The sequence below is a fragment of the Cervus canadensis genome, chromosome 2 (genome assembly GCF_019320065.1).
Source record: "Cervus canadensis isolate Bull #8, Minnesota chromosome 2, ASM1932006v1, whole genome shotgun sequence".
NCBI lineage: Eukaryota > Metazoa > Chordata > Mammalia > Artiodactyla > Cervidae > Cervus > Cervus canadensis.
Genome location: NC_057387.1, coordinates 18691782 through 18715868, shown reverse-complemented (window position 1 = coordinate 18715868; position 24087 = coordinate 18691782). Strand labels below are relative to the sequence as shown.

The 24087-nt window shown below is 47.7% G+C and overlaps 2 protein-coding genes across 7 annotated transcripts in view; one reads left to right on the top strand and one right to left on the bottom strand.

The window, feature by feature from the left end:
- The first annotated feature begins 201 nt into the window (after positions 1-201).
- Positions 202-9219, top strand: CERS2 (ceramide synthase 2). 5 transcript variants are annotated; one of them, XM_043457679.1, is made up of 11 exons: positions 202-473; positions 5366-5539; positions 5964-6081; positions 6264-6382; positions 6607-6664; positions 6774-6824; positions 7056-7148; positions 7329-7457; positions 7669-7775; positions 7906-8059; positions 8221-9219. In XM_043457679.1, the coding sequence occupies exons 2-11, from the start codon at positions 5367-5369 to the stop codon at positions 8359-8361; spliced, it is 1143 nt and encodes a 380-aa protein (XP_043313614.1). In that variant the 5' UTR covers positions 202-473; position 5366; the 3' UTR covers positions 8362-9219. The 5 variants fall into 5 exon arrangements, with proteins under 5 accessions (XP_043313614.1, XP_043313652.1, XP_043313632.1 ...); XM_043457697.1 differs by lacking the exon at positions 202-473 and adding an exon at positions 822-848; XM_043457688.1 differs by lacking the exon at positions 202-473 and adding an exon at positions 3875-4201.
- SETDB1 (SET domain bifurcated histone lysine methyltransferase 1) overlaps positions 9163-24087 on the bottom strand; it is a 28810-nt gene continuing 13885 nt past the window's right edge. The window contains exons 9-22 of one of the 2 annotated variants that reach the window (XM_043457660.1): positions 23268-23458; positions 22366-22495; positions 21025-21181; positions 20783-20941; positions 19528-20151; positions 18840-18956; positions 13988-14157; positions 12844-13472; positions 11975-12003; positions 11728-11860; positions 11071-11236; positions 10497-10708; positions 10149-10237; positions 9163-9974 (exon numbers count right to left, since the gene is read on the bottom strand). In XM_043457660.1, coding sequence (XP_043313595.1) covers positions 9857-9974; positions 10149-10237; positions 10497-10708; positions 11071-11236; positions 11728-11860; positions 11975-12003; positions 12844-13472; positions 13988-14157; positions 18840-18956; positions 19528-20151; positions 20783-20941; positions 21025-21181; positions 22366-22495; positions 23268-23458 — 2924 coding nt within the window. In that variant the 3' untranslated portion in view covers positions 9163-9856. The remainder of the gene's footprint in view (positions 9975-10148; positions 10238-10496; positions 10709-11070; positions 11237-11727; positions 11861-11974; positions 12004-12843; positions 13473-13987; positions 14158-18839; positions 18957-19527; positions 20152-20782; positions 20942-21024; positions 21182-22365; positions 22496-23267; positions 23459-24087) is intronic. The other variant, XM_043457670.1, reaches the window with a different exon arrangement.

Below are 24087 nucleotides of genomic sequence, written 5' to 3'. Positions count from 1 at the left end.
GGCTTCTTCCCCCCGGTGCAGCGCCTGCAGTGGGGCTCCGCCGCCCGCCGGGTGCAGCGAGGGCTCGGCTCCCCAGGTTCCGCCACCCGCCCCCGGCCGGGGAGGGGGTGGTGGCAGGCGGCGGGGGCTGGGCGCGGCTACCCCGCGCGGAGGCCGGGGCCCCGCCGCCCGCCCGCCCTCCTCTCCCCTTCCGTCGCCGGGCCGTAGGCCCACGCCCAGTCTCCCGGCTCCTGTGTTGCTCGCGGCCTTTCTTTCCCGGGCTGGCTGGGCTCGCTCTCGGCTCGGCTGGGCTCGGCAGGCGGCGGGAGGAGGAGGAAGGAGGGAGGGAGCGGGCAGGCGGGCGGGCGGAAGGGGGAGGAGAGGAGCGAGCGGAGCCAGTCCGGAGGGGGCCCGGAGCTCGGACGAGGGGAGAGACGGAGCAGCGGCTGCCGGCCGGGCCAGCTCCGCGACGCCGCCGCCGCCGCCGCCGCCGAGTGAGTCGGGACCCGCGCCCGGGAGTCCGCGGCGCCGCGCGCTGGGGTGGGGCGGCACGGGGCGCGGAAAAGTTGGGAGAACTGCGGGGGCCGCGAGGACGCGGCTCGGCGGACAGGGCCTGGCGGGGCCGGGAGCGGGCCGTGGAGGGGAGCGGGGCGCGGGCGCACACGCTCGGGCGGCCGGGCGCTCGGCGCCGCCGCTGGCTCAGGGGCCTCTGCCCGGCGCGCTCATGGCGGCGGGCCTGGCGGAGGGCGGGCCGGAGCGCCTCGCGGGAGCGGCCGGGCCCCCAGCGCCGCCGGAGGGCAGGCTGGCCGGGCGCCCGGGCGTCCTCGAGCGCGCCGCCCGGAGCCCGGAGGAGTCCTCCTGGGCAACAGGTAGGAGCTGGGAGTCCCCTAGGAGCTGGGGACGCGGGGCTGCCCACGGACGGAGCCCCCGGAGCCTTTTGTTGGGGAGGAGAAAGTCCGGTGAGCACTTGCTGGCCGAGAGCCCGCGGCGCGGCCCCTGGCTGGGGGATCCCGTGTCTAGAGTGAGAGGAGAGTTGAAGGGTCTTGCTTTTTCTAATCGGTTCACTGTGCCCACTCCCGGAGGGAGGTCAGAGCGTCCATGTGCTTAACGGGAAACAGGAAGGAGTGGCTCGGAGTGTCTGCCCCTGGCCCCCGCCCCGTGGCTAAGGCTCTTATACCGTTATGGGGTGTGTGGGGTAGGGGGAGCTGCTGGTGAAACTGGTTTTCTGGGCCTCACCTTGCTAATTTCTGGCCCGGAGGCTCTGTGGCAAGTAGGTTAATTGCACGTGTGTGCTGTTAATCTTTGGCCTGAGTTTAGAAGTTCACTTCCTAAGGTAGACTCTTGGTGTCAAAATCTGATCCTTCACCTGAGTTGCCAGGTACAGGAGATAGGGGGTTCTGAGGATCCTGAGGAATGGAGTGAGCCCCCCTTTCCGGAGAGGTGAATCAGGAAAGGCCTCCAGCAGGCAGTCGCTCCCACATCTGTGTTAGCAGAGGTTGCAGCCCCATAGCAGAGTCCAGGTGGCTGGGCCTAATGTGGGTGGCTGACTGGGCTTGTGATGGGGCCCCTAAGGGTAAGGACTTGTCTGCAGCCTCCTGCCTCGGGGCCTGACCCTAATCATACAGTGACCTGCACAAACCCTGTTTTGAAGAGAGAGAGTTCCTTGTCTTCCTTGGTACCCCACAATCCACTCCCTTCACTCGGGCCTCTGGCCAGCTCTCCCCCTGGGAGGGAGGGCCTCCACTTTCCTCCGGCACCGGCCACAGGCTGGCCAATCCTTCACTGTGCTTTTAGCATGGCCCCCACTCCCATCCCCATCTACTTCTTGAACTTGCCAGTCATTCCCTCCCCCTACGGGCTGTAGTCTCATGCAATCTTTGGCTGTGTTGGGGCCGTAGAAAAAACTGAAATTTTGAGGTGCAGAGAGATGACACACCTCTTCTCGGCTTTCTAGTTTGTGACCTGGTGTAGCTGCCTGAAAACGTTTTCAACAACGTGGACTATTCAGGTCCTCTTCCACTTCTTTCCACTTCTTTTTTGTAGTCCCTCAGGCTCCAGTGAAAGCTGGGAGCCTCTGGGATCCTGTCTTTGTCACTCTCTCTTCCCTTACTGATCGTATTGTATCTTCTTCAATTATTTCTCCAAACTCTGAGAGCCTTTGGGACTGTTACCACGTTGAGTCTGTGAGATCTCTTCCTCATAGCCTCAAACTTCTGCCCTCCTAGCAGCCTCGGTCTACAAGTCCCCTTGGGGACTCTTTGCCCCTTTTCATCTGTCTGAGGGTCTGGGACGGGTCAGTCAGAGTTGGAGCAAAAGGTAGCAGCTGGGTGGAGCTCTGTTCAAGTTCCTGGTAACCTGATGCCCACGAAATCCCTGCTCCACTGGCTGTTCTCCAGCCTGTGCCTCATAAAGTGGTGTCTGTGTCTCTGAGGCAGGTGTATTTGTGCGTGAGAGAGACAGAAACACATGCACACACCCTATTGTCTCTTCATGTGTGTGTGGGAGTAAATCATTTGAGTGAAAAAATACCAATAGGTGTGATTTTCCTCACCAGGAAATTAAGTAATGTGACCCAGAAATCAAGGGTGTCTCCCTGTCACAAAGGCACATCCCCTTTTCTTGACCCACCTTTTTGTTTGTGGGATCCATTGCTTGGCTTGGTGTGCCAGGGACGCCACTAGGAGTGGACTGGTTTGTTCTGTGGGGATGGGTGTGTGCAGCCGGCGGGCCTGGCCCGGGAGCCCCAGTTGTCTTCCCTTCCCTGTCACATGGAGTCCGAAGTCCTGACCCTGCTGAATCTGGTGCCTCTTCCTGCTGGGCTAGGTCCCAGGGGGTGAGGGGCAGGGTTGAGGCCACCGCTCCTCTGCTAATGCAAGTGCTGGGCAGGAGGGGAGGGCTGTGGTCACAGAAAGCCTGAAACCCGGGTGTGAGAGAGGCCCCATTCAGAACTCCCGACACATCACACTCTCTGCTCACACTGTCTTCTGTTCTCCCTGCTTGGAGCAGGCAGGGGCCAGGTGCTATCTTGTCCTGGGATTGAGATAGTTGCACTGTCCAGGAGCTTGCCTTTGACCCATTTCTGACTTTTTGCCTGCTTCTGCAGCTCCTCACCTTTGTAAGCATGAGGCATTCCTGGGCTCCCGGGAGTCACAGAGAGGGACTCTACTCTTAGCCTCCAGGATCCCAGCCAGCCCTCTGAATCTTTAATCCTCAAAATATCTGTGACAAAAGAAACTTACCTGCCGGTTTCCACTGACCAGGGTAGGAATGGGGCCCAATGTCTAGGCCCGACAGTACCCTTGGCTTTAGTCCTCAATGGAGGACAAATTGGGCTCCAAGGGACTGGCAGTCAGGTGACTGAGTCAGGTCTGTTTCTTCACCTCCAATCAGACTAAGCGAAGGAGGTGGCAAGAGGAACCAGAGGTGTGCCACCACATGTAGGCTCTCTGCCTTGTCTCTTCTCTACTAAGTTTTCTACAACTTCTCTCAAAGAAAAAAGTGTGTCTGTGTGCACTGTCGTCTGGGGAGAGTTCTACTGTGATAACTGTGTTTAGTTTTGTTCAGTTCCAAAGGCTTCCATCTCTTTAACTAATTAAATATTTATTCTGGCCAAGGTGGAGAGGGAAGGGGCAGTGTCCTCAGGAGCTGAGGCCTGGAATGTGTGTGTGTGTGTGTACATATGTGTGTACGTTCGTGTGCTGTTGGGGGCGGGTGGAGCTGAAACTCCTTTACTGTCAGGGCTGCCCTCTGCTTTCATCTGAAAGAGCAGTGACCAGGAGTGGGGACAAGAGGGTAAAGTCCTTGAGCTGAAATACTGACCCGTGACAGGCTGAGAGGGATTTCGCAAGTGCTTCTGTGGTGGGTGGGGGCGGAGCTGTTGGAGGAGCAGCCCAACTCAGCTGTGATATGATCAGCCTTCAGCAAGGCACCAGTTGGTCTCCAGTTCACAGTAGAGAACAATCTCCCAACTCTCTTTCCTCCGCAGCTGGGAGGGGACCACCTTCCTTCTGTGTCAGCTTTTAGTCTCAAGGCCAGCCTGGAGACCGCCCACCTGGCCTCCCTCCTGGGAGGATGAGGGCCTGGTAGCCTGGAAACTTTGCCTGTCATCCTACTGGGTTCACTGCTGAGTCCTAGGACTGCCGATTGTTGTGTGGACCAGCATCGCTGATTCTACAGGATCATCTTGCTGCTTCTCTCAGCTCCAAGCAGCTGCTGTCCCTGCGTGAGCCTCAGATCGTACCCTCCTTCATTCGGGTATCCAAGTGGTCACCACCACCCTGTAGATCCTTTTTCTTTCCGTGGACAAAACAGGGGAGGGAGGTGGTACAAAACAGCAGCTCTTTGCTGAGCACTGAGGGTATTTGTGATGGGTGTTCCCTGAGCAGACTAGTATTTTATTTTCTAGAGGATCCTTAATACAAAATAGCTCCTAATTCTACCAGATGTCTTAATCTGCTGTATCGACTCTCTATCCTCCAACCCCTGACTCCCTGCAGCCTTGTCTTCATTTTATTTCTGAGAATAGGCTTCACATACAGTTCTTCTGCCTTATGTTTGGGAATGGATGGCTTGGGCATGGGCTGTTAAGCTTGTGTGCAATATTTTGATGTCCATTGATTGTCCTTGAGCTCAGCACTATTTGGGGGCATAATTTTGGTTTATTCTGGCCTCTTAATTTTCCCTAGGACCTGCTGCCCCAGTGGGTTATAGGGAAGGGGGAGGAACGTCTTGCCCCAGCCCTGCAACCCTTTCTTGGGCTCCCTGGCAAGGAAGCTTCCAGTTATGGGTTGATTTGGGAGCTCCGGTGGTTCAGATGGTAAAGAATCTGCCTGCAGTGCAGGAGACCTGCGTTTGATCCCTGCATCAGGAAGATCCCCTGGAGAATGGATGGCTACCCACTCCTGTATTCTTACCTGGGGAGTTCCATGGACAGAGAAACCTGGCGGGCTACAGTCCATAAAGTTACAGAGTCGGATATGACTGAGTGACTAACACTTGGGAGCTCTAGGAAGAGGTTGGAGGGTGGGGGGAAGGGAGGATGACTGTGACTTAAGATTTTTGGCCACGGGCTTCTAGGGCTAGATCCTGTCTAGTTTCCATGTGAGAATAGCAAAATGATGGGGAGACCCCAAGGTTCTTGAATCTAGGGAATCAGAACTTTTAGGGGATGTTAGCATCACCTTTGGTTGATATTAAGAGTAACTGTTAGAACTGGAAAGCCACCGTGTTACAGAGGGGCACACTGATTTGTCCACATGGCCAAGACCAGAGCCCAGGGCTTGAGTCTTTGCCCCTGCTCTTTTTGTTACACTGTGAAAACTGTCATCTGTCTCTTTTCACACTGCTGCGTGCTTTGATGCCCTCTACTTCTCCCTTCCTCACTCAGGATGCTCCAGATCTTACATGACTACTTCTGGTGGGAACGGCTGTGGCTCCCTGTGAACTTAACCTGGGCTGATCTAGAAGACCGAGATGGACGTGTCTACGCCAAAGCCTCCGACCTCTATATCACACTACCCCTGGCCTTGCTCTTCCTCATCATTCGATACTTCTTTGAGCTGTGAGCATACCAACCTACCCCCATGCCTTCCCTGGCTCCCAGCCGCAGTTTCTTGTACTTCAAGTTTGTCTCTTGCTGTTTAATTGGTCCTGCACACTGGTGTTCTCACCACCCAGGTCCCTGCCTACTGTGTGCCCCCCACTAAAGGCAGCATTGTCTTTCTGAGGGCTCAGCACCCCCAGGCCCATTCCTTCAATGGTTGTTTGTTCTTGCCTTCCACCCGCCTGGTGGCTAGTGAACACAGGCAGCTTTGTCAGCTATGGGCAGCCCAAGGCAGCCAGAGAGGGGGTTTGCTGGGAAACTGAGGCCCAGGATAAAGTTGCCTGAGCTTGCAGTATCCCCCTCCAGGTCCCCTAGTTTAGGGGCTACCAGGCTTGCCTGCTTTAAGAGAGTCAGACACCCCTCACTCCTATCCCTTCCCCAGTTATGTGGCTACACCACTGGCTGCCCTCCTGAATGTCAAAGAGAAAACCCGGCTGCGAGCACCTCCCAACCCCACTTTGGAGCATTTCTACATGACCAGTGGCAAGCAGCCCAAACAGGTATGAGCTGCAGACCCTGTTCTGGGAGTTACTGAGTCCTGGTAGGGAATGAGGAGTTATGGGGTGAAGAGATGGGAAGGCATCTCCCCTTCCCTTCAGACAGGGCCGACTTGGGTCATTACTGGCAGAGGGATGGGAAGGGCGAGTGAGGCTGAACATAATGGGCTTCTCACTCCACCCAGGCAGATGTAGAGCTTCTGTCACGGCAGAGCAGGCTCTCTGGCCGCCAGGTAGAGCGCTGGTTCCGCCGCCGTCGCAACCAGGACCGGCCCAGTCTCCTCAAGAAGTTCCGAGAGGCAAGGTAGGGGAAGTTGACGCAAGAGAAACTGGGTGGCAGAGGAAGGTCTGACGTGTTTTGCTGGGAGGGGTGGGCCACAGCTGTACATGGAGCGAGTATTCCCAGGTGAGGAGGGACATTGGTTGAATACATCCTTGAGAGGGTATCCAGTGGGAGGGACTTAGGGGTTGGAGGGCTGTGCCATTCTTCCATTCCACTCTCCTAGCCATTTCTGCTTTCTCTTCCAGCTGGAGATTCACATTTTACCTGATTGCTTTCATTGCCGGCACGGCTGTCATTGTAGACGTGAGTGGGGATTACTGGGCGGGGGTGGGGGAGTAGGTTCTCTGGCAAGGTGGGGTGAGGCCCAGAATTTAGGTGCCTCCTCCTTTAACCTCTCACCATCTCTCTGCAGAAACCCTGGTTCTATGACCTGAGGAAAGTTTGGGAGGGATATCCCATACAGGTACGTGATGGGTCCTGATTCCTTGTATGGGGTAATTAATCCTTATGTGGGGTGAGAATCAGTGTAGGATAGGATTAGGACATACACATCCTTGTGAAGAGTTGATCTCAGACACGTGGCAGAAGGGACTGCAGTCATAGTGTTAATAGGTGCAAGGAGGGCTGGGTTTGGAGAGGTGAGACCATTGGGTCCAGTGGCTCTGGGGTCCGTTAACCTTCTTTTCTCTCTCAGAGCATCATCCCTTCCCAGTACTGGTACTACATGATTGAACTGTCTTTCTACTGGTCCTTGCTCTTCAGCATTGCTTCTGATGTCAAGCGAAAGGTGGGTCATGGGGCTGTGCCATTGAGTAGGAGCCAAAATGAAGCCCGGTATGAACCACCTCCCCTTTGACTTCCGGGTGCTTTGGATGGAGTGGTGGGATAAGTGGAATTAAAGACGAGGGGGAAGAACGGAAGCTAGGGAACAGGAAACAGTCCTCTGGAGGCTGCATCTTTTCTACAGGATTTCAAGGAGCAGATCATCCATCACGTGGCCACCATCATCCTCATTAGTTTCTCCTGGTGTGCCAATTACGTCCGAGCAGGGACTCTTATCATGGCTCTGCATGACTCTTCTGACTACCTGCTAGAGGTCAGGCTTCCTGGGCATTTCTTCAAGCCTAGAGACCCTGGTGCAGGTTCTTCTGTCCCTCTATCCTCTTTTTGGGGTAGTGGTGGGTGGGGGTGGATGTTCCTGGGACCAAGGAGGTGGGGGCACAGAGCCAGTGTGGTAAGTGGGACGTATATATGAATGTATATGGGAGTCAGGAGCCCGTGATGATAGGTGGGGGCTATCTACACAGTCAGCCAAGATGTTTAACTATGCGGGATGGAAAAACACCTGCAACAACATCTTCATCGTCTTCGCCATTGTCTTCATCATCACCCGACTGGTCATCCTGCCCTTCTGGTGAGTAGGATACCAGATTAGACTCCTGTTTGAAGAAATCAGGAATCTTCTCCCCAGCCCCATTTGTCTGTCCTCAAGTCTTGACCCCCTCCTTTCTGTGTTAACAGTTCTTGTCTTTGCCCATCCCAAGGATCCTGTACTGCACGCTGGTGTACCCACTGGAGCTCTATCCCGCCTTTTTTGGCTATTACTTCTTCAATTTCATGATGGGAGTGCTACAGCTGCTGCATATCTTCTGGGCCTACCTCATTTTGCGAATGGCCCACAAGTTCATAACTGGAAAGGTGATGGTCTGTCCCCATTCTGTAGGCCCTACTGCCCTCAACTCTAGGAACGGCCCAGATTCCCTCTAAAACCTACTGTGGGGCCCTGGGTATAGCTGGAAAAAGCCCACCGAGAGAGGCAGTCCCTTGGGGGTTCGTAACCCTGCTCATCCTCTTCACAGGTAGTAGAAGATGAACGCAGTGACAGGGAAGAAACGGAGAGCTCAGAGGGGGAGGAGGCTGCAGCTGGGGGAGGAGCAAAGAACCGGCCCCTAGCCAATGGCCACCCCATCCTCAACAACAACCATCGTAAGAATGACTGAACCATTGTCCCTGCTGCCCCTCAGATTAAAGTATAAAGCCAAGGAAATACCCCACCCTCCCCACAGGGTCACTTTAAGCTCTGGGGAGAAGGAGAAAGCAAGAGGAGCGTAGTTCTCTGTGCCCCCACCCCCTGCTTCTGTCACCCAGTTGCCTTTAAACCAAATTCTAATCAGCCTAGCTCCAGGAATGGGGAGGTTGGTTATATCCTTTGTTGGGGAGGGGGGTTGGTATTATTTTCCAAGTTGTCCTTTCTATTGATTTTGAGACCTTTCCTCAGTTCTGGGGGTGGGAGTTATAATTCACATTCCTTACTCTTCAGAATCTGGCCCTGTCTGCCTGCCTTTGACTCCCTGACCTCCAGAGCCAGGGTCGTGCCTTACTGTCCCACCTGTGGGCCTCATTCTGCCAAAGTTGGACCAAGGCTCACCTTTCTAATCTCCCTAACTTGGACCAGAAACCAAAGCTGAGCTGACTTCTAACTTTTTCCCTTCTAAGATCCAAATGAACCGAGTGTAGGCGGGTGCACGTGACCCTTATCCTACCTCTGCCAAAAAGTGGGGGCCACAATGTGGACTGCTCAGACAGTCTTCTGTTACTTCTCTGCCAGCTGTCCCTGTAGTCACAGGTCCAAGATCTTACTGCCTCCTTTCTCTGGCCTCTTTCCCTAGGCTAGCTGGTTTGGAGTAGAATGGCAACTAGTTCTAATTTTTATTTATTAAACATTTGGGGTTTGGGTTTTAAAGCCTGAATTACAGCTAGCACCTGGCATTTCAGCAGAGGGACCACTTCAGACCAAAATGTACTGTTAATGGTTTTTTTTAATTAAAATATATTAAAGATTAAGTAAAACATGGCAACAAGTGTTTAGACTCTTAAGAACTGAGAAGAGTGATCAACTAAATAAACTAAGGTAGTCTTCCTCATGCCTTCCTCCTGGTTATATAACATTAAAAAATATTACATGGCAAATAAGAGAAAGCGAAAGTAGAGAAGGGTCAGGACTAATGACAGCTGCCTGTTGGGAAGGATGGGAAACTCATCTCTCATCAAGACCTAAAACTGGGAGCTGAGGGAAAGAAATCAAATCACAGTCTTAGTTTTAACATCTTGTTAAAAGACTTTCAAGAAACAATACAAACCAGGGATAGTAAAATACACAGCCCTCATTCTAGGACTAGTCTGTCAGAAGAATGAACACTTGAACAAATGTAGGATGGGAGGGGTGAGCCACAGGAGGACTGAAGGGATGTCAGGCCCAGGTTAGAGTGGTAACCTCTCCCACTCCCAGTGCCTCCGGAGGCAGGGGAGGGGCCCTGCCTGCTAGCACCACAATGGAAGGGGTCTCCTGATCCACAACCCCCATTTCTATCTACTAGAAGCTGGGGAGTAGCTAGACTAGAAACTTGGGGGTCAGAATTCAACAGTCAGGAAGACCCAGTTCCTGAGGAAAGGGCAGTTCAGGAAGGTTCAGGAGGTTAGGAGGAAGGCTGTCCTCTAAAGAAGACGCCCTCTGCATTCGATGGCCCCGCAGCAGCAAAGCAGCTCCTTGCCTTCCACGCTGCCCACCTCATAGTTGTAGTCCCAGGTAAGCTCTGTGCCAGCCCGGATTCTCCTAAAGAGGAGGAGGAGGAAGGGGTGTGGTCAAACAGCAGAAACCCAGGCCTGTGATGACTGAATGTGCAGGGGGAGCTGGATCACGGATGGAAAAGAGGCCCTTTGAATGTCCTGGCCCCTCCCCAACCTGGGCTTTCCCCACCCACCCACCCCTTTCCTGATTCCCTCTTACTTGCTGGCAAAGAAGGCCACCCACGGGAAGCGGAGATCATGAGTATCCACGAAGACATTCTGGACAAACAGGTTGGGGCTGCAACTGTGCTGTAGGTTTAAGTACAGATTCACTTACGAACCAAGGAAACAGAATCTGGTTTTGTAGGGTGAGAGAGAGCTGGATGAAAACAATGCCATTTGATCCTCCGACAGCAACAGAAATTTTGAAAGCCACCTCTTTTAAGATCCTTTGTGATCAAGAATTTATAATGAGAAAAGGTGGGTTTATGTAGTTGCATTAAAAAAACCTAGAAATGTGAGGACTAGGGGATAACCAGCACATACAGGTGAGGAAAAGGGGTCTCACATTGAGGTAGCGGCCCAGGTTGCCTTCAAGCTTGGCGTCGATGATGTAGCAAGACTCCTCCCCATCATAGAACTGGCGTGTGTTCTTACGAACGGGTGCACTCTCCCCCTTTTCCACGGATGCCATGTTGGTTGATTTAATGGCAATCCCATGGGTTGATTTCAAAGCAAAACCCCGGGTTGATTTTACTGCCACTTGGCGCTTCATTGGACCTGGACAAGGAGAAGAACGGGGCTAGAGCCACCCTACCTCATGAGTGGAACTTCTACTTCCTTTTTTTTTTCCTGCTTCCATTTTTATCCCACCCAATGCACCTCAGGAATACCAATAAGCTGGGACTCTGAGGCAAAGGCCCAAGGTGGCAGTTTTTCTCAAGCAGGATTAGAGCTGCTGGATACAGGAGCAGAGGGAAAAGAATAGGGAACTGGAAAGAAGAGAGGGAGGGGATATGTCACAAATTATTAACAGTTTAGCTGGGAGTCAGGGAGTCTTCCCAGGGATGCTTCAATTCTTAGGATCTGAATTCTCCCCCTACTGGTTCCTTCCTACTACCCCACAAATCCTTCCAGACTACCAGACATGTTCTTCTTGTCCTCAAAGTCATCCCCTTCAGAGCCAGAGGAGATGGTCTGGATATCATCACTGTCCACGGCTGTGGCTGAAGTCTGGCCAGCAGTGGGCTTCCGGCTGGTCCCACTTTCCCCCTCACTTTCTGTGCTGCTGGACAGGGTCAGGATATCCTGAGGAAGCAGAAGGGTGAAAAGAAGGAATAAGAGTAAATGGAGAGGGACTTCCCTGGTGGTCCAGTGGCTGGGATTCCACATTCCCAGCAGAGGGGGCCTGGCATGGATCCCTGGTAAGGGAACTGGATCCCACAAACTGCAACTAAAAAAGATTCTCCATGCTGCAAGGAAGATGGAAGATCCCGCATGCAGCAACTGGGACCCAGTGAAGCCAAAAAATATATATGTATTAAAAAACTGAGTAAATGGAAAGGGCCCCTTGGGATCCCTGCTTTTAGGTACAGTTAGGCGGGAAGGGGTTGAGACTATAGTGAGATTAGATGCTGGATGAAGTAAAACGAGGCAGGATGTCAAGACCAGAGAAATAAGAAAATATCCAACAGCAATTATGGTGATAGACTTGATGACACGAGAAGAATGTTCCTTTACTCACACTCTAGAGTAAAACAGGAGGCTGGGTAAGGTACAGCTTGAGAAAGGTCACTTACATCAGGGTTTGACTGAGCAGAGGCCATGAGTCGTCGGCTCTGATGCATACTAGTCTTACTTGGTGGGCGGCGAAGTCCTTCAGGCTTCACAGGAGAAGGATTATAACCATAATTTCGAGAGCTTTCAGTAACTCTGATGGGAGAGGAAGACACGAGAGGGGTCAGGTCTACTGGCTGTTTCTTAGGCTGCTTTTGTAGGCTCGAGAGAAGGAAGATTCGGAAACAGGTGAAAAAGCGAGGCACTTACACTGACATCCTGTTTCGGTCATCAGGGTCCTGGAAAACAGAGCGAGTGAATGGCTGAGTGTTTACATGGTTCTAGATAATATATCCAACAACTGTAGACTTCACCTCAGATGACCTCTAAAGATATCAGCCAGCGAGAGGTACACTATCTAAAGTGGGATGTGTGTGGAGAAATTACTCTCCAACTTGAGAATAATGATCATTTTCATCAGGAAGCCCCACTGGAAGGGGTCTTTAACCCTTCCCAATAATAGGGCATTCCAAAATGTGCATGGAAAACACCCTGGGCAGAATATTCCAAGGACAAGGGACCGTTCACCACCCATAATGTGGTAAGTTTCAACATCATTAAAAATACGTTAAGATCAATTCTTGTTTTTCTACTATAATGAAAGCAATGATGTAGATAAACTGAGGTGGCAGTTTTAAAAAATTACTTTTAAATCCTCCACTTTGGAATTAATCAGGTACTTTCCCCACAGCAGGCTGATTTTAAAATAATTTGGTTCTTTAAACAAACATGGGGTCACAAGAATCAGACATGACTTAGCAACTACACCACCATAGGAATGTATTAGGGGGAAGATTGATCAGGTTTGCCATAGAAATCCATCAAATAAATCACCTGCATATGAAGACTCATGGAAAGGGAATTCCTTGGCAGTCTATCCTGTGGTTAGAACTCTGTGCTTCCACTGCAGAGGACACAAGTTTGATCCCTGGTCAAGGAACTAAGATCCCCAAGCCATGTGGCATGGTCAAAAACAATAACAAAAGCACTCATGGTCTCATGGTGAGATTGCATTAAGTCTGTCACCACATCAAACTTATATAACAGCCACAATTCTGAGAGTTCCTGCCACTGCTTACCTCCTTCTTGGCCTGCTTGATGTCTCCCTCATCCTTGAAGCCCAGCCCTGAGGTGGAAGCCTTCTCTGCTTCCCCTCTGCCTCCCCCAGTGCGGCCTTCCCCACCTTCACTAGTCTTGAAGGATGAACGGCTGTCAGAGTCAGCAAAGCCACCTTCACTGACACTGTTGCAGCTCAACCACGAGGCCACTTTGTTCTTAGGTGTCTCTTCAGAGGAAGGTGGATTGCAGCCACCTACAGGGATTGACGGAGGGACAGGAGTATGTGGGGGCCCCAGGTCTGGGGGGCGAGAGTCCTTGGAAGACATCTCAGACAGTCCGTTCTCCCTCTGGCCCCGGGTCTGCCGCCGAGTGGCGTAGCTGCGCCACACCGAGCTGGTGCTGAAGTCCTCGTCCTTACAGAAGTTGTCGTCCGAGCTGTCGTCGTTGGACTCCTCGGGGTCCTCTGTGCCGCTGTTGCCATCTTCCTGGTCCTTCAAGTCTACACCACTGCTGTCAGAGGAACAGGGGGCATCACTCTCATACCCCTCCTTGAAGTTCTCCACGCTCTCAATATGGTCCAGATTGGCAAAGTACTCATCACCCATTTCTAGGCCCTCTTTGTCAGCAAAGTCATCTGTCAGGATCTTCCCTGAGAATGAAGAGAAAGCCTTCCAGGGTTATGAGGAGCTTTTAGAAAGAATAAAGTTCATCAATACCCAGCCCCACAGTACAGAGTCAAATCACATTCATTATGGTCTCTTGTTTCTCTCTGATGATACCTCTTCCTTAGTGTCTTAACTGTTGAGAGTAAGGGGAGCTTTAGATCTTGCCCTTTCTGCCACCCCATTCTTCCTAAGTTATGCTAAATCTCTGGGTGGAGTGATATGCGTCACTCCACATGTGTCATTTTTTCTACTACCATGTCTCTCTCTGCTGAAATATGTCCACAATTTCATCCCTTTTCGTTCTTGGTCTCCTGAAGCACTTTTGACCCTTCCTGATCCACCCAGACAGGCACATCACTCATGTTCTTTATAGAAGAAAATCCTGGCTGCTTCTCTCTCCTAGTTCACAGGTTAAGCATTTTATTCTTAAATTCAACTTGTCTCTGATTCAATGTTCTACCATGTTCTCACCCCAGAAAGCAACCCTTTCATCACCAACCTGCATAAATACAGACAAAGGAGCCTTTGGCAATGTCATCCAAGCAACGGATACCCCAGCCCTTGTTCTGGGTCTTGAAGAGCTGCAGACGAACTTGCAGGCCATGCTGTACCAACCGGTTTGTGCACATGTTAGGGTCACATTTGCAGCGTTTATTACACTCATAAACTCTGGGAGGAGATCACAATAAAATCAATCATAACATGATCACTACAGCATGTTACAACCACAGAACTGTTACAATTTTTAAGGTGTCATCATTTATCAGGTAATGATCTAAATAAGCAGACTTACTGAACTGTCTATGCTCTTCGATTTGTTTGGAAAGATAGCTCAAAGAAATAACTCAGAAGGGGGAAAAGTGATTAATACAGATATTCATAGCACTAAAGACAGTTAACAGTGAATAAAAGAATGCCTAACACCTGGAGAAAAGCTAAGTGAACCAGGATGTGAATATGGATTAACACGCATTAAAATAAATCAGCCTGTAGAAACAGATACAATAAAATATATTTAAGGAAATCAGAAGCCCATATAATAAGATACTGAAAGGGAGCAAAAGATGAGGAACTGGAAGTTCACGGGACTCTTGCTTTTGGTAAAGTTGATTTTCAGTGAACATTTATTAAACACCAAGAGCTGTACTAGACAGTGGGAACACAGCAATGGAAAAGTCATGATCTCTCCTCTCAGGGAGCTCATTTCTATCTAGTTTAAGGTATTACAACTTAACTATTTAAAAAATAAACTATTGAAGTTAATCAGAGAGTTAGTAAATATCAACATTAAAGGAAGAGAACACACTGAGAAAACTGTCATATTTTTAGGGAGTATCTTTATGTTCTACTTCATGTTACGATTTAACTTCTTATTTTCCTGGTATGTAAATTTAAGGAAGACAATTGCTTTTATAAAGATGACAACAGTACAGTCAGTTAGTTGATGACATCAGTAAAATCTCTCTAGGCAAAGGTAACAGCAGCTTCTACTTACCAAGAATATATATTTTGTGTTTGGCATTATGTCAATGCTTTATATACAATTCTCTTATTCTATCCTTACAGCAGCCCTATGAAGGTATTTTTTTAACTTATGAAAACATTAAAGCATAATACACACAGAAAGAAGAATATGTAAAAGTCTACAGCTCAATGATTTTTCACAAACTGAACACACCATGTAACCAATACCACATCAAGAAACAACTTTGTTAGGTCTCTTAAAACTCTACTGGGGTTGGGAAGGTATTAATGTTCATATCTTCTGTTAACTAAAAGATCAATTTGGAAAGGACAAGGCCAGAATATGAATTCAGGTGTAATCACCAACAAGGGCTTCCCTGGTGGCTCAGTGGTAAAGAACTTACCTGCCAATGTAGGAGATGCAGGTTTAATCCCTGGGTTGGTAAGATCCCTGGAGAAAGAAATGGCAACCCACCCCAGTAATCTTGCCTAGGAAATCCCATAGATGGAGGAGCCTTGTGGGATACAGTCCATAGGGTTGGAAGAGTCAGATAGGACTGAGTGAACAACTACTAATCACTACCACATGAAACTTTCAGGCTAGCTAAACAGAGTATCATTCATCCCTTCAACAGAATTTAAGTGGTTACCATGTGCTGTGCACTGGGTAAAAACTTGCTGAGGATACAATGGTAAGCAAGAGAAACAAGGTTCCTGCCCTGGTGGAGATTACCTCTTAATGTAATGGAAAGAGACCAAAAACAAGTTAACAAAATGAAAGTTGTCACAGATACAATAAAAGGACAAACTCTGAATGAGAGAATTAAAGGAGTGAAAATGACCTAGTTTTAGAGTGACCAGGAAAGGTCTCTCTGAGGAGGTGAGAACAAATCTGAGAGCTCAAGGTTAAAGAAGATAATCATGCAAACAACAGTGGAAGGATGCCCAGAAGAGGGCACAGTATGTACAAAGGCTCTTGAGGTAGGCTGGCAAACACTGGGTGAACTGGATCCAGGCACTGAAGAGTATCAGTGTGGCTGGAACAGTTTTGGAAGGATAGAGATAGGAAGGGGTCAGATAGTACACTATCTTGTGATCCAAAATTAGGAGTCAGAATAAAATCCAAAGTGCAGTGAAAAGCTCTTAAAGAGTTTTAAACAGGGGAGGAACATATTTGTGGTTATGTGAAAATACTTTTATGAAACATTTTAAACATATAAAAAAGCTATAGGAACACTTACCGGCATTATCAAATCTAAACATTGTTACAGGATTCAATTTTATTACAAGTAAAACATAAATGATACAATGTAGCTAAAGCTAATAGCAGTCTTTTCCTTTGCTTAGGAAATGCTTAATGCACTCAGCTTAAATTTATGTCCTCCTTTCTTCTGATGACAGTCAGACACATCAGGCTTTCTATCAAACCCCCTTTCCCAAAAGTTTCTCCTGCAGCCAAGTCTGACCTGTAGAAAACAGTGGCTGTTTTCTACATCTGGTGCACAGCTGTCAGCCTGGAAGCCCCCTTGACTTCACTATCACTTGGGATTCCCCTCACTCTTCTTTGGAACTGGATCCACTATTTCCCGGATCAGTATACGCCTTCCTCTCTTGTCTTTCCCCCTCACTTTAATAAACATTTCCAGTAATTTTCTGAGAGGGGAAATAATGGAAAAATTTGAGGTATTTCATGTCTAAAAAAATGTTAGCCTACTTTACCTGGGTTTAGAACTCTAGGTTAGGAATAATTTTCCTGTGCTTCCCTGGTGGCTGAGTGGTAAAGAATCCACCGGGCAATGCAAGAGACACAGGTTTGCTCCCTGATCTGGGAAGATCCCACATGCCACAGAGCAACTAAGCCCATGCACCACAACTACTGCACCTGTGCTCTAAAGCCCAGGAGCGGCTACTAGCCCACGTGCACCAGACATTGTTCTGTGCCAACAGGAGAGGCCACCGTGCTAAGAGGCCTGAGCACTGCAACTAGAGGAGCACCCTCCTTGTCACAACTAGAAAAAAGCCTGTGCAGCAACGAAGACCCAGCACAGCAAAAAATAAACAAATAAAATTATATAATATATAAAAGAAAGAATTTTCCTTAGAATTTGGAATAGATTCCTTAATTGCCATCTAGCTATAGACATTATTTTAAGAAGGCTGAAGTCACTCTGAATTCTTATTTCTTTTGAGATATCTTTCTCTTACGTAGAAAGTTTTAGTATTTTCTTTTTGTCCTCAGTGTTCTGTGGATATAATGATCACATTTTATCATGTGCTTTTGTGGGCCTCTATTTTCATCTGTTATGCTAGAACCTAACTTCACTTTGGAAACACAGACCTTTTCATTATGGGGAAACATCTGAATTATTTCACTGATCATTCTTCCCTCTTTGTCCTTTCTGTTAATTATGTATTTCTTACATACTAGGCTAATTACATCACATATGCATACACATCCAGCTTACCACTTTCTATCCCACTCTGTTCACTGTCCTCTTTGCCTTACCTGTCCTTCTTCATCTCACATGCTGATCTCATGTCTCCTCTCAGTCTCACACCTGTGAGACTGTCCACACAGTCTTATCTCCTCTGTCCAATTTCCAGTTGCAGATCCCAGGACTTACTTCTGGGCACATTCTCTTTTCTATCAATGTTCTCTCCAGATGAACGAATCCAAGCTGTAACTACCACTCCTGAGCTGACAATTCCTAATTCTTTATGCCAGTCCTTACAGTTGTCTCTAGAAATCTCAATGCCTTCCTGACATTTCCACCTGGGCTGCCTAACAGACACCTCAAACTTAGCGTGGCCAGAGCAGCTGAATTTCACTCAGACCTGAACTCTAGCTCTAGTCTTCCATTTTGGTACAAAAACCAACATACACCTAGTCGTTCAAGTGTAAAATTTAGGACTTGTCCTTGATTCTCTTCTCCTTCCCATTCCATAGTCAATCCATCACATTCTGTAGCTCTATCTCCAAGTGCATCCCTGAGCACATGTGCCGCCAACTACTGAAGCTTGTAAGCCCCAGAGCTTATGTCTACAAACAGGAGAAGTCACGGCGATGAGAAGCCCATGCACTGCAACTACAGCAGTGCTTCCCCCGCAGCAACTAGAGAAAAGTCTGTGCAGCAAGGGTGACTCACTACAGCCAAAAATAAATATATACAATTATTTTTTAAAAAGTCATTTTCCTTAGAATTTTGAACAGATTCCTCAATTGCCATCTAGTGTCTAACATTATTTTGAGAAGGCTGAAGTCACTGTGAATTCATTTCTCTTTTGTGGTATCTATCCTTTCCCATTTCTACTGCCACTTTCATTCTAGGACAAGCCCCAGTAACCACCACTTCTTACACCTGTGTTCCTGAAATTACCTAATTGAGCTTCCAAATTCTATTGCTGCTGCCCTAAAGCTTATTTTTCACAGAGAAGTCAGAATAGTCCTTAAAAGGCAGACACCAGTAGTCTGCTTAAAATACTCTTAACAGCTTCCTATCACATCATGAATCTGGTTCTAATTTTTATCCTGATTTACAAAGTCCTATAAATCAGGCCCCTGACGACTACTCCTCTCTGAGTACGCCTCACTTGCCAGAGTGAACCACAATCTGTTAGAATGATCATACAGCTGTGAAATCAATGTCATGTTTTACTGCAACAGAAAACCACTAGACACTATTCAATCATTATATGTATTCATTTAAAAGCTCAAGGAAGAAATATGTGCTAGGTATTTGGTAAGTAAGGTTTAATTGATAAAATGTCTGTTTCAGTTTTTTGGGGGTTTTTTTGGCTTCAATTTTATAATGCTGCTGTTTTGTAGAAACATAAACAAAAACAATAATTCAGTCTCTGAGGTGCTAAACTTTCCCCTGACTACTTACCCTGTGGGCAGACATTCTTCTAGTCTCTTGTATTGGTAGCCAGAGTTGGGGTTGATTTGGCCTCCTGGGGTGCAGGCTGTAGCCTGGATAGTGAGCTGATGGCAGGCACACTTGGACCTGTATAAAACAGAAGGGTACAACTACTAGAGCTATGAGACTTTCTTCAGAGGCAAGAAGTACTACTAATAAAAGGACGGTGATAAGGTAGTAAAATTTCTTTTTCTTCTCCCATACGTGTAAATGAGAAAGGAAAAGACAGTAGGACTATGACAGAGTAAGATTAAGATAAAGAGACACAGAACAAGTAGCAACTGAAAGCATGATGGAGGGAAGCAAAGGAAACTGAGAATCAGAGAAAAAAACAAACATAAGACACATGCTGCTGTTCAGTTGCTACGTTGTGTCTGACTTTTTGTGATCCCATGGACTGCAGCACACCAGGCTTCCCTGTCCTCCACTATCTCTTGGAGTTTGCTCAAGTTTATGTCCAATGAGTCGTGATGCTATCTAAACATGTACCCAGGATTATGCTGGGGGGTTCCAGCCTCTCTGGAGGCCTTACAGAAGGAGCTACAGCTAAGAAAGCAGATCAAGGAAGGTGAGGAAAGGATAAGGCAAAGAAAGTGGTGGAAATAAAGGAAATCACAACAAAGTTGGAGGCAGGGCCACAATTCCCTAACCAACTCACTTGTCCCGGCACCCATCTTTGCAGTCACAGCCAACAAGAAATTCAGGGCCTGTGTTAATGAAAACACCCTTGCCCGGGATCCGTTCCTTGCTGTAGGCCACCTGGGGTGGGGGAGTTGTGTCAATCTCGTTAACGCAGGATAGAGGAACATCTTCCTTTCCATAGGTGATGTCCAAAATATAGTAAAAAGGCTTATAGGGCTGAAACTTTCGGTCCACAAGAACATATGGATCCAAACAGAACATCTCCAGGAAGAGGAAGTCACAGCCAGTCTCAAAAAGGTAACGCTCAATCTCCTGCATTGACCGAAGGCAGAGGCCACAGGGTGTCTTATAGATAACATGAAAGCCCATCTTGCGGTTAACTCGGCGCCGGGCTGTCATTCGCCGGAAGTCATAGAGTAGTGGGACTAACAGAGGGTTCTTGCCCCGATACTGCTCACTTCTCATAGGTCTGACCCGAGACAGACAAGTATAGCTGCAGACATGAGGTAAGTAGAAAAGCTTCTCCATGGGAGCGCGGTAGGAGGGCTCTGCAGGGGCCCGCTCCAGCATGCCATGGAAGGCTGGGGGAGCTGGGGGAGCTGAGGGTGCTGGGGCCGAGGTTGTGGAGCCTAAAGGTGACCTGCAAATGAGATGCAAGAGATCAGATCAGAAGGAAACAGGAGCTCTCTGTTGTATAAGTAGCCCATTAGCTGGCTAAGCCACTTCTCTAACCTGTCTAATAGCTATTATACTCTTGAAGCTAAAGATGACACAAGTTAAGTTAAACTTCCCCTTGCCTTACTAGACAATGAAACACCCTGGTTACTCTTCATTAACTGATTAATAACTGTTTCAACAGTGTGTATTTTCCTAAATTTTATTTTTGCCTGTGAATTATGGGACTAGCATCCAGTCTTCTATCCATGCTAGTTGTTTTCCCTGCTATGTTCCCTATAAATGCCTTTACTGACCCCCAGGATTCAAGGAAAGAGGCTCCAAGTTCCCTTTCTATTGTACCAATGACGACACTGTATTCAACACGCAGTCTTAACAAATGACTTTCTAGTGATTGTATTTCTAGGCACCTAGTTTCTAATTCAATTAACTTTTTGTTTCCAGGAAAATTCCAAGGTTAAAGCTTTCCTTTCAAGTCCAAACTTCTCACCATCATAATCTTAACAAGGCCCCTTGTGGCCAAGGAACCTCCCCATACAGTGACCACTCAGTCCACACTGCCAACATTCCCAACAGAGAGCCTGAGATTTTCTCACCTATATGTCTGATTGATCCCAGGTTTCCCACCAGGGGCATTTTCACTGAGTGCAGGGGATGTAGGGGAGGAATGACCAGAGCCCACAGATCCTGGCCGGAAAGATGTGCTTTTTTTGGCTACCTGCTTCCGAGATTGGGCAAGCTGGCTTTCCAAGCTTCTAGGAGATTAGAGATCATACAGTAAGGGATACAGAAAATGTAATATAAAAGAAACTGGTGAAAAAGAAGGAATAGCACTCACTCACTGTCACCTGCCTGGGGGGACAGAGCTGGACCAGGTGGGGCAGGTGGGGCAGCTGGGGCTGTCGGCTGTGGGGGTTCCATAGGCTTGAACTGGGTTCCAGTACTTGTTAGATCCTGAGTGTACTGGACCACGGGGCCTTTGCTTCTCACAGCACCTATAAGAAAAGGAAATTGACCATTGAGAACATAAGAGCTGTGCCATTTATATTCATCCACAGATCTGATTCTCAATTTATATAATAAAGCAACAACAGAAACATTAGAAGTGCTAAGACTGTTAGCGCTCATTATTCATGCCAATGAGTAGGAATATTGGCACAGGCTGACTTTCATTTAAATAGTAAGATTTTATCTTCCTGCCTCAGACAATTTACATTAATAATTATTCTATTGCTGTTGTTGTTATTTAACTGCTAAGTCATGTCTGACTCTTTGTGACCTTATGACTGTAGCCCACCAGGCTCCTCTGTCCGTGAGATTTCCCAGGCAAGAATACTGGAGTGGGTTGCCATTTCCTCCTCCAGGAGATCTTCCCAACCCAAGGACTGAACCTGTTTCTCCTGCATTGGCAGGTAGATTATTTACCACTGAGCCACCAGGGAAGCTAATTATGTTATACTTTGGTAAAATTTTTCAAAAATACATTCTCTGATCAACTAATATTGTCAAGAAAAATTAACCAAAAAGTAAGCCAGGAATATATAAAAACAAAACCAAAATTTTAAAACAAGTTAACCACATGCAGTGCATAAAAATTAGACTGGAAGGCAGGGGATATGGGTTTGATCCCTGAACTGAGAAGATTTCACATTCCAGAGAGAAACTAAACCTGTGTACCACAACTACTGAGCCTGTGCTCTAAAACCCGGGAGCCAGAACTACTAAGCCTGCATGTTCTAGGGCCTATGCTTTGCAACAAGAGAAGCCACTGTAATGAGAAGCCTGGACACTGCAATGATGAGTAGCCCCTGCTAGCTGCAACTAGAGAAAGTCCTTGAGCAATGAAGACCCACTGCAGCAAAAAAAAAAAAAAAGACCACAGATAACACACACAAAGCAGATAATCCTCACGTGAATAATGGAGATAGTTACTACCAACAATACCCCTAACCTAAGCCAGTTGTTTCAGATTTTTATGTGTTTTTGAGAACAAATCAGAGCCATAGCATGTTGAGGCAGCAACACAAATTCATCACCACTACTGGAAACTTAGGAACATGTCCTGTTTTCAATGTGGCAGTAGTGTCATTCTGGTAAACAAAGGATATAGCCATCATACATACACCTCTTTGCTGATTTGTCCACTTCTTCCCTCTCCCAGATAGCTTTTAGGACTTACCCATATTTGGACGTGTTCTGAGCTGTCCCCCTTGCTTCTTCTCTAGTGCAGAGGCGGATGATGTCTTCATGCTGAACATGGGCTCCAGTCGTGTAGAGCCTCGATAGATCCATTCACATCTTTTGTCATCCTAGGGGATTGCAAGTAAGGAAAGGTGGCAGAGGAATGGGTTAAAGGCTAGAATCTACCCTGCCACTTTTGAAGAATACCACGTGCCTCCCTTGGGGGAAATCTCCCTGAGGAATGCCCAATTCCCTACCTATTCAATAAATTTATGTGCTAGGCTCCACAACAGGCATCAGGAATTAAACAACAACAATAAAACCCCCCAAAACAAAAACACGTATATTCCTTGTTTAAAAAAATGATGAGAGATAGATGTTTATACTGAGTATAAGACATGTAACAAGGATCATTAGGATCAAAGGGCTGAGATAGCTCAGAGAAGAAATGTAATTCTAAGGTGTGAGAGGGGAGAAAAGGACAATTACAGAAGATTTTTTTTTTTACAGAAGATTTAAGAGTTAAGCTAGGCTTTGAAAGATAACCAAGACCTCAGAATTCACTGATCCCTCTTTTTTGTCCCATTAAGTTATCAAATCCCTAACCCTGGGAAAACAGAACTAGCACCCTTCTCTGTACCTACATGCATTGTGGATACTCCTGGAGAAAAGCAAAAATAAAAACACTATCATGCAGATTACAGTCTTAAATTCAGGGGCTTTATTTTTAATAACCACGCATAGAGGAATGAAAAAAAAGTAAAATATGACCCAAAACAGTGAGAATCGGTAAGAGAGTAACAAAGAAGAAAGGCTATGGCATAGCTACATATGCTATAGTTATGCCATGCTTCCCCATCCCACCTGAATCCCCGCCTCTAAGACTCAAAAGAAGAGTACCAGAAAGAGGATCCTGACTAGGCTGCCGTCCACCTCCTCGACCCGGGACTTCCACCACGTGCCTTCCCACTCAGTCTTGATCAGCTGGCCACTCTTGAGCAACACCATGGGGCGGTTGGGGTAAGCGGTGATATACTCTTCTATGAAGTCTCGGCAGGATATGTCTTCTATGTCCTCCCAAGTCTTTTTCACTGTCCCAAGGAAGAAGGAGGGCTGAGAGAGGGCAGGTAGGGCACGTCTTGATAGGGGAAAAGGGTTGACAAGGAGACGTTTGGCATTTTTCAAGTTGGGAGGGAGAGAAAAAATAAATGAAGAAATCATAACCTCAAGGGAAGCAAAACCATGACCACTTAAAAGTATTGAACCTAATGTGCAAACGCGCACACAAATTCTGCAAATACTAAATGAATAAGCAGTATGCAAACATAGGTGAGTCACTCATTTCCTAGAAATGGATGTATCCTCTTAGGAAAAGTCAAGTGGAAATTCTTGCTTACTTGATAAGTCTAAAGGTAAATCAAAAAGAATCAGGTGGCACCATAAACTGATTTTAAAAAACCTGTCCTTCCTTCTCAGGCTCCATCAGGCTTTTAAGGGACCCTGAGTGTGTGTATTTACTGCCATGTTATGTGGAAACAGCCATTTTACTTGACTTTCCTGCAACTAAAAACAGTTGCATCTATAAGAGTCTCTCCTAAGCCAGAGTCACAAGTATAGAGGACCCTATGAAGACCCCATCTAATACAGGTTCTGTAGAAAGCACTCTGAGAAAGTGCTATGAAGGCACTACACAGACTGCAGATTTACACAAATGTTAAAC